General features: G+C 44.5%; 1 protein-coding gene across 1 annotated transcript in view; it reads left to right on the top strand.

Annotated features, from left to right (window-relative positions):
- The window catches only part of LOC112139051 (phospholipid phosphatase-related protein type 5), a 48,615-nt gene extending 37,828 nt beyond the window's left edge, over positions 1 to 10,787 (top strand). The window contains exons 5-6 of the mRNA XM_024261752.2: positions 1,153 to 1,287; positions 7,426 to 10,787. Coding sequence (XP_024117520.1) covers positions 1,153 to 1,287; positions 7,426 to 7,455 — 165 coding nt within the window. The 3' untranslated portion in view covers positions 7,456 to 10,787. The remainder of the gene's footprint in view (positions 1 to 1,152; positions 1,288 to 7,425) is intronic.
- The last annotated feature ends 1,529 nt before the right edge of the window (positions 10,788 to 12,316 follow it).

The raw sequence follows: 12,316 nt of genomic DNA on the forward strand, positions 1-12,316 counted from the left end.
AGGATAAATGCTGACAGGTAGGCATGCTTCACACACGTGCTACAGAGCCTGAATCTCACCGGTGCTTCTCCCGAATGAGCGCGTGCAATGCTATTAAAAGTCCGATGCAGCGCGCCCATCTGCTCAATAGTTCCGGCGCGCGACTCAGACGCTCAGCGCAACAGCCTCGTAACCCTTCCGCTCTCCTTAGTTTGTTTACATTAAAAGTGGGGTCATCTGGACCCCCCGAGACAGTGCGCTGAACTTTTTTTTATCTTTGATTTTTGAGTTTCACTAATGTCCATGACAGACATAAAATCCTGTCCACCTTTGTCATGGAAGAAATCACATATCAATATGTGGTTGGAGTCAACTGGACCCCAAAGAGAGCGGAAGGGTTAAATGAAAATATAATATCGATACTTGGTGAGAACCCATCGAGAATCGATCACAGGACTAAATATATCGCATTGATATTTTCGGTCCGGATGCTCTGCTCGGAGACATGGTTCGAAGCCTCCTCTGGAGCGCACACTGTCTACACATGACCTAAAATCAATTGCCGATGACCCACGATCAGAATGAATTGTTTACATGCAACACAATCGGATCAACAATCTGCATAACCCACTCATATCAATCGGAAGGGAATTTTGATCCGAATGAGTCTGACCGGGTCAGAGGATTCTGAACGGCTTTACTTGAAACATTTGAATCTGTTTTTAACCCTGTTTCTTGTGTCCATGTAAACGTGACCACTGTTCCCTCTGACTTCCTACAGTGAGGAAAGAGAGGATTCAGCCGCTCAACTCCCTAATGATGATTTCTCTCCACCTACATCTCAGTGTTGTTTCATTTTCATTCTGTCAAAATAAACTTAAAACACTTCCGTAAAAGACTTTCTTACTTTTTATAAATCTGATTTTGGTTTTACAAATGTCTGATTGGTTTTCATGTGGTACTGTACTCTATTGAATTATAATCAGTTTAACCTTGTGTGTTGTGTGACCTCATGAACTTGAAAGGCATTTAATGAATCAAATGTATCATTATTATAACGAAGAGAACAAAACAAGCGTGTTCTGTTTCTTTCCCAGTCCAGCCTCTATGCATGAGTCTGGCTGCAGGCTGTGAGCGTGTCCTGCTTTGGTCCTGAGCCTCTTTTGGTTGCAGGTGGTGAGTGTCGTCCATAACTTCAAAGGAAAGTTGCTGCTGAGTGAGGAGTCGGCGGCGGATCAGCCGGCCAGCGCCGCCGTGCTGAGCATGGGCCGGATGGAGAGTCCTCTGGAGAAGTACATTGCGTCACAGGTTGGTGCAGCTCCACACTCCTGCACTGCAGATGCACAGCCTGCCACAGCTGTAGAACAGCCAGACAGCATGAGGCTGCCCTCTGATTCTTTAGCTGGAAGTCACGTCTTCATTCCATGTGCGCCCTGCTGCCTTGTTACCTAGCAACAGTTTACTGTGCATGAATGGAAACGAAGTGTAATTTAGGGTTTAGTAAAAATGATTACTAAAAGCAGAGTTCTGCACCACCGACCGTCATAAACAGATGTCTGTTTGACACTTGACTTCTGCATATTTTAGTTACTATGGTTACAGATGTTATTTGCTTTATTTTAAAACAGAAAAAAAAGCTAGAGTTGGGACTTCAGAAATACTTTCGAAGGAAGGTTGACTTTGTTTTTGCAGAAGTGATTGAATCTCCAGCTTGTTGACAGATGTTTCTGCTGCTCACAAACACCAGTGTTGTGACAGCCATCCAGCAAACTCACAGCTGAAAACACATCTGTGCAATGAGGACGCTGCTCAGCTCTGAGAGGTGGGAGGGCTGACCTGGTATGTCCACGTGCGTGTTGCTTCTGCAGGAGACAGATGATGAAGATGAGGAGTCTTGCTACATAAAGGAGTGCCTTCAAGCCTTTATCCACTGGCTGCAGGGACTCAGCTGGTTCCAGCGTCTTACCAAGAGAAGGCAAACAAACTTTGAAGTGATTTGCAACACAAACCAAATCAAGTCTCTGGACTGAAGCTGCTTTCAGGTTTTACATTCACGCTGCACTTTGCAGTGGGTGGTACAGCTGGAACAGCATCCCCTGGTCTGCAGCAGGTCTGAACTGTGATGCTCACAGAGAAACTTTGCATTCTGGGAAAAGACACATTATTCTAGAGTGCTCGGAAACTCATTCAAATTCTAAAAGCTCCATTCTCTGCAGCTGGAATGTTGTAGATGCTGGTCATGTGGTCATGCTCACACTGACAGGGGAACCTCTAAAGAAATCACTGACTGAGTCTGACAAATGCAGATACCAGACTGTCAAAAGTATAGAATCCTTAACTTAACCCTTAAAAACCCACGTTGACATCAGTATGACAGAAAAATATCAGACATGAGTTCTGTGGTCCACTCAGTTCGTGGTGCATTCCACTTCATAATATTTTTAAGGAAAAACTGATTCTCATCTGTTTTAAATCATCTGTTTTAAATCTTACACAAAACATATACTTTTTAAAATCTTGTTCAGTTTAGTTCAAAATTGAGTTCAGTAATAGTTAGAATTTTCACAATTCTTTGATAAAATGCGTGTTTGTGTGTGCGGGGTGGGGGGGGTGGGGGCATGCAGGTGTGTGTGTGTTTCATTGTATGCATGCAGGTGTGTGTCCTTGCCTCTGAGCACGTATGTGTGCATCCAGGCAGGGGTGTGCGTGTGTCTGTGTGTGCGTGCACGGGTGTGCGTGTGTTTCCTCTCTCTTTACCTGTTGGTTGTTGCATTTTGGATCGCGGTAAAATGATTCTATTTAACTAGTTGTACTTCTGGCATTACTAGATAGGTTTATTAAATGATAAAAAGGCTTGCCAAAGGAATTCTTTTTAACAATTTCATTGAAATCATATATTGTGGTTGACGACTTTGGTTCATTTTGAATGATCCGATTCTATCCGGTTCTCTGACCTAAAATGGATCCAGAACATCTTTATCCCAAACGTCCAGCAGTGTCACTCAGAGAGAAATAGCTGCTACTGAACAGAGCAGCTGAAGGTTTCCAGATTCTTGTGTTTCTTCAAGATAAACAATTAAATATGTGAACAAACAAACAAGTGAACAAGAATTAATGTCAAATCCATTCACATTCTAGTTTGATAAAGTTGTTTTTCCACATCAGAATGATCATTATCAGAACATTCTAGCACACTGTATGGTCACATGACCTTTATACATTCAAAGAATGTTGTTGAATTTCTTTATGGTACCCAGATGAAATGACGCTGGGATCCATCAAATTATCAGAAGTTCTAAACCTTTAAAACAAGTCTCTTTCTGGACATGCTTTTGTCTGTTTTCTGAATATGATGTACTGCAGGCTTTTCCTCACATAGATGTTTCCCAGGATGGGTTTATCAAAGTGCTGTGTCATTGTTCATCCTGTTCCAGGGCAGAACCACATGGCAGCTTGGGTAATGATGTTTCCCAACACTGTGATTTGAGGATTTAAACACTGAGATGAAACATTCCATCTGTTCATACCATCTATCTTCCAGGAGAAAGCTGATCAGAATCACAGAAACAGCTTGAAATTCTCTCTAAAAGACATTTAATCCCTAAAACAAAACGCCATGGCTTTAATTACTGTTTTTATTGGAATGCTAATGTACCTACATTTCCTTAGTTACTCAATGAGGTCATTTGTCTCCTAATGCAGGAACCTCAGAACCTGTTGACACACTTTGTCAAAAATTGAACTCTTTGCAGCAGAAAAGTGACACAGAAGTTCCAGCTGTGGAAAATCAAAGAAACATCCTTTATTTCACCGTCTCATCAGATCTGTTCATCCCAGAGATTCCAGAGCAGTTTGTGGGCAATCACAGCTGTCAGCTAAAGCCAATGAGAGGATCGTCTAAAAACATGAGCCAGTCCAGAGATTTGGTTTGTGCTGAAGTGATTTTACCACTTTCTTCTGAAGTGACTAAATGCTTGTTTCTAATCCTCTTCAGCAGCAGCATGTCTGCATGAACTCTGCTCATCGTCTTGTCTTTCCCACTATGAAAGCAGCATTTAAGCAGTTTGTCTGCAGAATTATAAAAAAACTCTTCTGAGTAATATTGCCGCGTCCTGCACTCGGTGGCGTGACAAAGCGCGGGACATCTCACTTCCAATATGTCGGCCTTGGAGGGAAATTGCCTACTCCTAAAAATAGCGCTGCTTAAAGATGCCCGGAAGCAAAGAAGCTGCAGTCAGGGAAATGTCAGGGCAGAGAAGAACATCTGAGCAGAAAACATGCAACATTATTTCCAAACCAGCTGCTCTGTGATTCATGACAAGTCATTTAGACTGACTGCAGAAACACCACCAATTCCAAGCAGGAAATCTGGAGGAAGTTTGGAAAAAAAGCTCCAGAAATAAATAACCGGATTCTGTCTGTTTTGACAAAGAATGACTTTAGGAAGCGAGTGGCTGAAGCTCCACAGACAGCAGGAGGAGGTTTGTGTTTTGGAAACTCTTCTTTGGGACACAGGAAGACTCCAGGCAGACCTCGGTTTTGAATCATGAAAAATGAATGAGCAGCTCAGTAGAAATGAGCTGACGAAAGCCATGGATGCTGCTCTAAAAGGACAGAGGAGGTTTAGCATTAATGCTGCCTTCACGCGGGCATTTATGAGCTTTGAAGAAAGGCTTTCCTTAAACACCATTGAGACACATGCACAGTGAGCTACAGCAACAACCACAGAGTGCACCAAAGAGACTGCTAAACCGCTTCAAGCAGAGCAGAAACTGGCCATCTTTTCCAGAGTAACCTCCTCAGCTGCTGCACGTCCTCTGTAACACAGACCGGATACTTCTGTACTGGAATATTGTAATAGAAATGACAGATGACCCAGGGAGACTCCAGAGAGTTCAGAGCAAATTAAGTTTCATTGAAGCTCGGTTGAGGTAAAGAGGATCCACAGCAGCAGGAACGCCACACGATCCGCCTGCCAACGACAGGCAGGTTTTTAGGCTGCGCACAGGAGGGAATAACGGGGCAGAATCATCTTCGTCACGTATGGAGGTTGATCCGTACGGCTGCTGCAGGTCTGTAGAGGGCTGTACAGTACAGAGGAGCAGCTGCATGTGAAGGGGAGCACAGGTGACTCCTTGAGACTCATGCCACCACCTCAAAGGACGTCATGGAAATGGAACGTACCATTGTCATGTGTGCTAAGTGTATCGTAAAGTATTTGTACAGATAATGGAAGTAAAATGCACTTCTGATGTACAGGTGATGCTGTTGTATCATGTCCTAGTCGTTAGTAATGTGTGAATACTGGCTCCTTAGGGACTGTGCAAATGCCACATGCACGGGATGTGCACGCGAAATGAAAGTGCCCATAGGACACCCATAGGATGTCCACACAAAATACACTTTGACAGTCAGGCTGCAGTCAGGCTGCAGCAAGGGGCACACACTTACCATTTGAACAAGATTGACCCGTTGTGTAGTCTGCAGGATTCGGGGGGTCAAGATAATGAAAATTCCGTAAGACACGCCTGCTGCTGGCCTACTTCACCCTACTTACTCTAACATGCTGCATTAGTGTTTACTGCAACCTGTCGCCCGCAGCATGTCTGTAGAAAAACACGCATGAAGATTTTCTCTGAGCGGTCTACGACCTTGATATTTCATTAGGGGACTGCATACCTCTTACAGGTTTGCAGATTTTCCCCTCAGACAGCCAAAACCCACCCGGAAGGGCAGCTGTGACTAAGCCTTTGCATGAGACGTAGAGGACACAAACTTGGACGGGATCCCTGTGTGAGCAGGAGGTGGAGATAGTGAGCTGATGGAAATATTCTAGAGGAGAAGAGTCTGTAGTCTAAAGAGTTGGAGTGATCAAGTCTTGCACTCTGTGGAGTTACAGGTTATTTTGTGAAGACAGAGGGTAGAAGAAGTGAATAGTTCACAGAGGGAGCCCCGGAGCAGAGGCAGGTCAGAGGTAGAGCGTGGGTTTAGGGCCGGAGGGTGCTCGACACAGAGTTGTGGATTTGACATTATACTAAGGCTGGAATGGACAGAAAACTGGGGATTTGGCAGAGGAGGTAACTGTCATGAGCACCACGGCAGATGAGAAGCCAAGAGGACCAAAAACGGTGAGGAACTAGAATCCTGAGGATTAGGGTCAACCTTCAGATTCATACCAATTCACAGTTCCACTGGCTCTGTTCCCCAAAAGAACACCCCTACATTTCAACTCCTGCTCCACCAAACCCGACGACGTCTTATCTGTCAGAACCTCCTTATGGTTGGTCCTTAGGACACGCTTCTCAAACCTGGAGGAGCTTTCTACACATTTGAACGTGCATCATGGGTCAGTCAGAACACAGCCCTCGGTCTGAACTCTTTATGCAGTAAATCCATCCAGATTGGTTAAATACAGAAGAAGAATGAGGAAATCCTCCCTGGTGCTTCTTTGAGAACATACTGAAGGTCGTCTGTTCATCTCTGCTCCTCAGCCTTCACAAAACAAAAATAACTTTGCTCTGTCTTTGTCTGTGAGAAATAACGTCAGCAAAGAAAAGTAAGCACTAAAGAGAGGTCAGAAATATTGTTGGATAAGTCAGAATGGTCCACTTAGCTGCAGAAGTTCATGCAAAGTTCCAGAAAGCTGAGGCTGCGTTTCCTTTGCACTGAGCTGCTGGATCTTTTTTTTGGCGCTCTCCTGGGTTCTGGCTTCCAGCTGCACTCTGCACAGCAGACTCTCTTCTGGTGTTTGACAAATGTTGTCCTCAAGTGTTAGCTCTATTTGCAAAAGCTGGACTCTCTTCCTCACATCTACATTCTGCTTGTCATTCGTTGTGCTGCAGCACCATTCAGTGCTTTCTGGTCTCTGCTCCAAAAGACCGGAATAGTTGTTTGTCTAGAGTGTTGATGGGTTTGTGGAAGATTCCTGAAACAGGCTGACAGCTTCTCTCTTTTTCCTTAAAGTCCTGCTGGAGTCTTTCTCCATGAGAAGATCATTCTGATAACAGAACGTCCCTTGAGGCCTCAGCAGGACTCTTAGACCTCTAAAGGTCCGTCAGACAGCAGACCTTTCAGTTCATCTCCTGCTAGAACTCCACTTCTTTAAAGTGCCTGGAGTGATGAAGACTGAGAGAAGAAAATCTGCATTTTTGAATGATGGTGTTTCTCTGTGCTTTATAGTCAGAGAGAACGCTGAATGTAAAGGTTTTTGGAATGAAAATAGTCAGGACTTTGGGAACGTAAAGGAGTTATGATGTGAAAAAGAGCTGTCTAACAGGTTCTGCTGCACAGACCTCCTTCCACCTCGCTGTAACCCTCCGGTCTACATCTGAACCTGAAGCTCTCCCAGCTCCAGGTTTTACGACTGAAATTCACTGTCCAGCCTCCAGAGGTTAAAAGTGACCTTCCTCCTCTCATCTTTATCACTTTCATTTATTTCTCTTCCAGAATCACATCGCCTTCGCTGAGGTCACATGACGTGGAGTCGGCAGTGTGGCAGACCCACTGGACGTCCACGCTCTTCACCGTCCAACCCTAATAACCAGTCTCAGCACTGTGTGTGTGTGTGTGTGTGTGTACTGGTTGTTGATCTGTGTTGTCTTTAGCAGGCCTTCATGTTATCTTTAAGGAGAGGCTGGAGGAACCTGCAGGTTCTTCTTTTCCATCTATGCACCGGTTCTCAGTCCTCGTCAGAGTCCAGCTTCCAAAATCAGGCTGTTTGTGACGCCATTCCCAGCAGGCACTCCGGAAGACAAGGAGTCAAGTTAGGAGGAGGAAGGCTCATCCCAGTCCAGTCCAGTGCTGTGTAAATCCTAGTCTGTGTGAAACCCCGCCCCAGCAGCAGGGGGGGCAGGCCTGTTTGGATGTTTTCTGTTGAAGCAGTAAAAGTTGTAACTCCTCCCAGCAGCACAAATGTTAAAGCGTGAAAACGCAGAGGCAGGACCTGACACGGAGTTCAGATCCGCAGTTTCAGGATGTGGCTTCCCTTTACTCATGGACCGTTCAGGCCTGCTCTCAACTCCTCACAAAGTTGCTGCTTTTGCCTCCAGCCAACAGTTGACCGGCGCCACGCTAGCTGGCGTCTCTGCAGTAAAGCAGTGTCCTCAGGTAGATTTGAGCTCATTTGAAACATGCAAGGTGGCAGCATCAGCGACCAGCTTTAAACAGGAGCGTGCACAGCTGTGCTGCTCCACTGTGGGACTTTAAGAAGAACACAACTTACTAAAGCTTCTTGGTGTTTATTGGTTGCTGTTCAGGTCTGCTCCTTTGACTTTTGTACAGTCCGTTTTCCCAGCAGAGGTTGTAAAAGAGTCAGGAGTTCATGATAAATACTCCCTTCTGTTCATTCCGTGAGTTTTTCATAATCAATGCTTGTTAATGTGAGTGTCCACAGTAAGAGGGAGAACACAGAAATATCTTTAAACCATCTGACAGGATGTGAACAATCCAGTGAAGGTCAAACAGAGGAGAGGACTTCCCCGTGTAAACAGGAGTTCCCTGTTCCCACCAACGACCCGTCAGGCCTGTCATCCATGCAGGAGGAAGAGGTCGTCACGAATGACTGAACCCCCCATTCCTGCCCCCAAGCTTCCCATCCTTCACACACAGTCCAGGCTGTGAGAGCTTTAGTCTCAGGCCCTCATGAGAAGATCAGGAGCATCTGGTAAAGTTTTACTCTTTAATATTTAATAAAGATTCAGATTTTTCAATCAACCAATATTTTAATTTTCCGTAAAGCATAGAAATGAAAGACAGGTGTCTTCAGCAGGGAAATGTAGCACTTAAATTGACTAAATAAACTCCTCTGAGATTCCTGCCAGCTGGAGCCTATTTAAGAAGAAGGCTTAACATAATCTGACTAAAGTGAGCCGGAGCTGCTGTCGTTTACGTTGGTAAGGGTTAGTCTGAGTTTATAACACATGCAGACAAGAGAGCAGCATCACCAGTGGAGCTTAGAGATAAACGTCACCATGGAAACAGCTAAACAATAACTCAACCTGTCAGGGGAGGAGTCAATCCTAACCGGCTTACTCTGAGCATAAGCACATTAGTCCAAAATTCTTATTTAAAAGAAGCAGTAGCACAGGTACAGATGAACTCATGAGGTCGTTCACAGAAACATGACTCATGCTCTTCAGATCCTCTCTGACTATCATAATCCTGATTTTAACTTACCGGTACACAATACAATAAAACTGCTGTTTATTTTTCTTCTGTTTTTTGGGAGAATGTGAAAGTAGAATTGAAATGTCTGTAAGCATTTTCTGCATCTGCAAGCAAAACCTGCATTTGCAAAAGCAGGTGTGAGTGTTTCAGCACAGCAGTTTGTCCTGATGTCAGACGTGTGAGCATGCGCGAGGAGCACACACACTCACACACACACCTGCAGACAAGAAAGCAAGAATACTTGTGGCAGATTAACGGCGTGATAAGGGACGTAGCTTTGAGGGATGAGGAGCCAGCGTTCCCCTCAGAGCCTCTGCAGCCCCCCCCGTTAGAGTCAGACTGACATATTTTATTCCTGTTTTAAATGTGTTACAACACTCCTGTCACTAATCCGAACAACCCATTTAAAACTGGCTCATTTATTCATAGGAAGGGTTGGGTTTTTCTTCATGAACGGTTAGGAGGGAGATGTAGAATCATGGAGATGTGATCAAATATCCAAGCTTCTCCAGCATCTGTGTTTCCTTCTGTGTCAGCTGACATCGTTTGGGTCAGTGCCCCTCAACCCTCGGAGCATTGACCGATACCAGCCCGTGGGTCGCCTGATACCTTACAACGTCACAGTGACAACTTACATTATTCCTGTTTGGTTTATTTCTTCACTCTGAAGTCAATTCCGTTTAGGAAAACTACCGGATGCTGTCCTCCACATCCACATCCACGGCAGATTCATGCTTGTTATATTTAGAAAATCCCTTTGGTGACAGTTGTGCTATTTCATTTTTTATTACTCACACTTTAAAATTTAATTGAATGGGTTTCACTGAAAAAGTACAGAGTTCAAACCACCTGCAGATAGTTTACAGACTCAAGGTTCGATGATATAACGATGCTGTTATGTGGAAGTGTTTATGATTGTGTAAGCATTTAGGAATTTTTCAACAGCAAAGATATTGAACTCTTTAACTTTGGAGCTCCAGTGTTTATGTTCTTTATTTATTGCTACAGTACAGAAAAGAATTGTCATGTTAACGGTTGAGAACTTACAGTATGTTCAAGATTTTTTGTTTAAGCAGTTAAAAACGTTAGTCCAGAAAATACTCTTTTGGCTCAAAGAGAAATACACAGTGATTCAATGTAAAACAAAAGAGCATTCATCATTTTGCTGTGACAGTGAATCTGAGTCTGGATTGAGTCATTATTGTTGAAAGTCTGTGAACATGACATCAAAGTGGTCTGAAGGTGGACCTCTGCTTGAGAGGGTCCATGACGCCTGTCGTCTGTGTGTGAACATCAGGTTCCTGTCAGTTCTGACAGACTCCTGAACTGATGCTGTTCTCGTAACAATTCACTGATATGTTTCTGTGTGTCAGAGCACCACGGCTGTGATTTACAGTGTCAACGTGTGTTAGCATGTGTTGTTTTGTGTTGACTGGAGTCACAAGGACAACGGCAGCCGGGCACAGACATGGAGAAACACAAAGCTTTTCATTGGCTGGAAGGAAGGTCACTGACCTTCAGTCCAGCTCCAATCATCTACCAGAGAACACGCTGATGAGGATCCGCTTCAGCTCACCGCATGGAGACGCACAAACACAGGCAACATGCACAACAACACGGACAACAACACATAACATCACGTACAGCAACATACACAACAACACACACAACATCACGTACAGCAACATGCACAACAACACAGACAACAACACACACAACATGACGGACAACAACACACACAACATCACGTACAACAACATGCACAACAACACTCACAACAACACACACAACAACACTCACAACATCACGTACAGCAACATGCACAACAACACAGACAACAAAACGCACAACAACACGGACAACAACACACACAACAACACAGACAACAACACACACAAAATCACGTACAACAACACGCACAACAACACTCACAACAACACACACAACATAACGTACAACAACACGCACAACAACACTCACAACAACACACACAACATCACGTACAACAACACGCACAACAACACACACAACATCACGTACAACAACATGCACAACAACACGCAACACAACATCCACAACAACACACACAACCACACACAACATCATGTACAACAACATTCACAACTTCATGTGCAACAACACACAACATGTACAACACACAACAACACGCACAACATGCACAACAACACACACAACTACACACAACAACATGTACACCACACACAACAACATGCACAACATGCACAACAACACACAACAAAATGAATAAGAACAAACAAGAACACGCACAACATGTACAACAACATGAACAACAACATGTACAACAACATGAACAACAACATGTACAACAACAACATACAGCAGTATACACAACAACATGTACAACAACACACAACTACACGCATAGATACACCCAACAACATCTGCAACAACACATAGCATCACAAAACACACACAACAACATACACAACAATACACAAGACTGCTTGGAGCTTCAGTCTGAAAGAAGAGTTTCAGATTCCGTCTTGGCTGTAAGCGTCTGTCCTGGGTGAATGAGTGTCAGAGTTCACACCTCAACATTCAGTGTAGAAACACAGCAAACATGAAGGATGACATAGAGCAGAGAAATCTAGATCAGGCTCATCAATCACTCCACATTCTCATGTTCGTGATGGATCTGTGTCGGTGGAGAGCTGCTCGTTGTTTCTTCTTTCGTTACCGTAGCGATGCTCTGATACCTGTTCAGGTGGTTCAGGTTTGATGTGTCCTCTCAGATATTCAGGTTTGGGGCAAACAGGAACGTTGTGGGTCCTCTGGTGTTGGAGGGGCAGCCACCAACCTTCTGGGTGGAGTCTTTGATCCTCCACAGGCTGAGAGCAGCAGGTTAGATCGCCCTCTTCAGGCCACTGGTAGAAAGACTTCTACACACCCCAGAACATGAGGGGCCTTGCTCCACGTTTCTGGGTCCTTAACATTTATTTGTAAATCAAAGAGCAGGTCGTCTTCCTCCGGTCTGGACCGTCTGCTGTGTGTTCTGTGAAGGATGACGTGGAGCTGTGGATCCAGAAAGCATTTGGCTGCAGTTCTGCTCAGCAGCTGGTTCTGACCTCTAAACGCTGTTCTCCCAGACCTCCTCATGCATGCTGCACATCCCTCCTCTGCTCTTAGAGCA

Source organism: Oryzias melastigma, linkage group LG20 (genome assembly GCF_002922805.2).
Source record: "Oryzias melastigma strain HK-1 linkage group LG20, ASM292280v2, whole genome shotgun sequence".
NCBI classification, from domain to species: Eukaryota; Metazoa; Chordata; class Actinopteri; order Beloniformes; family Adrianichthyidae; genus Oryzias; species Oryzias melastigma.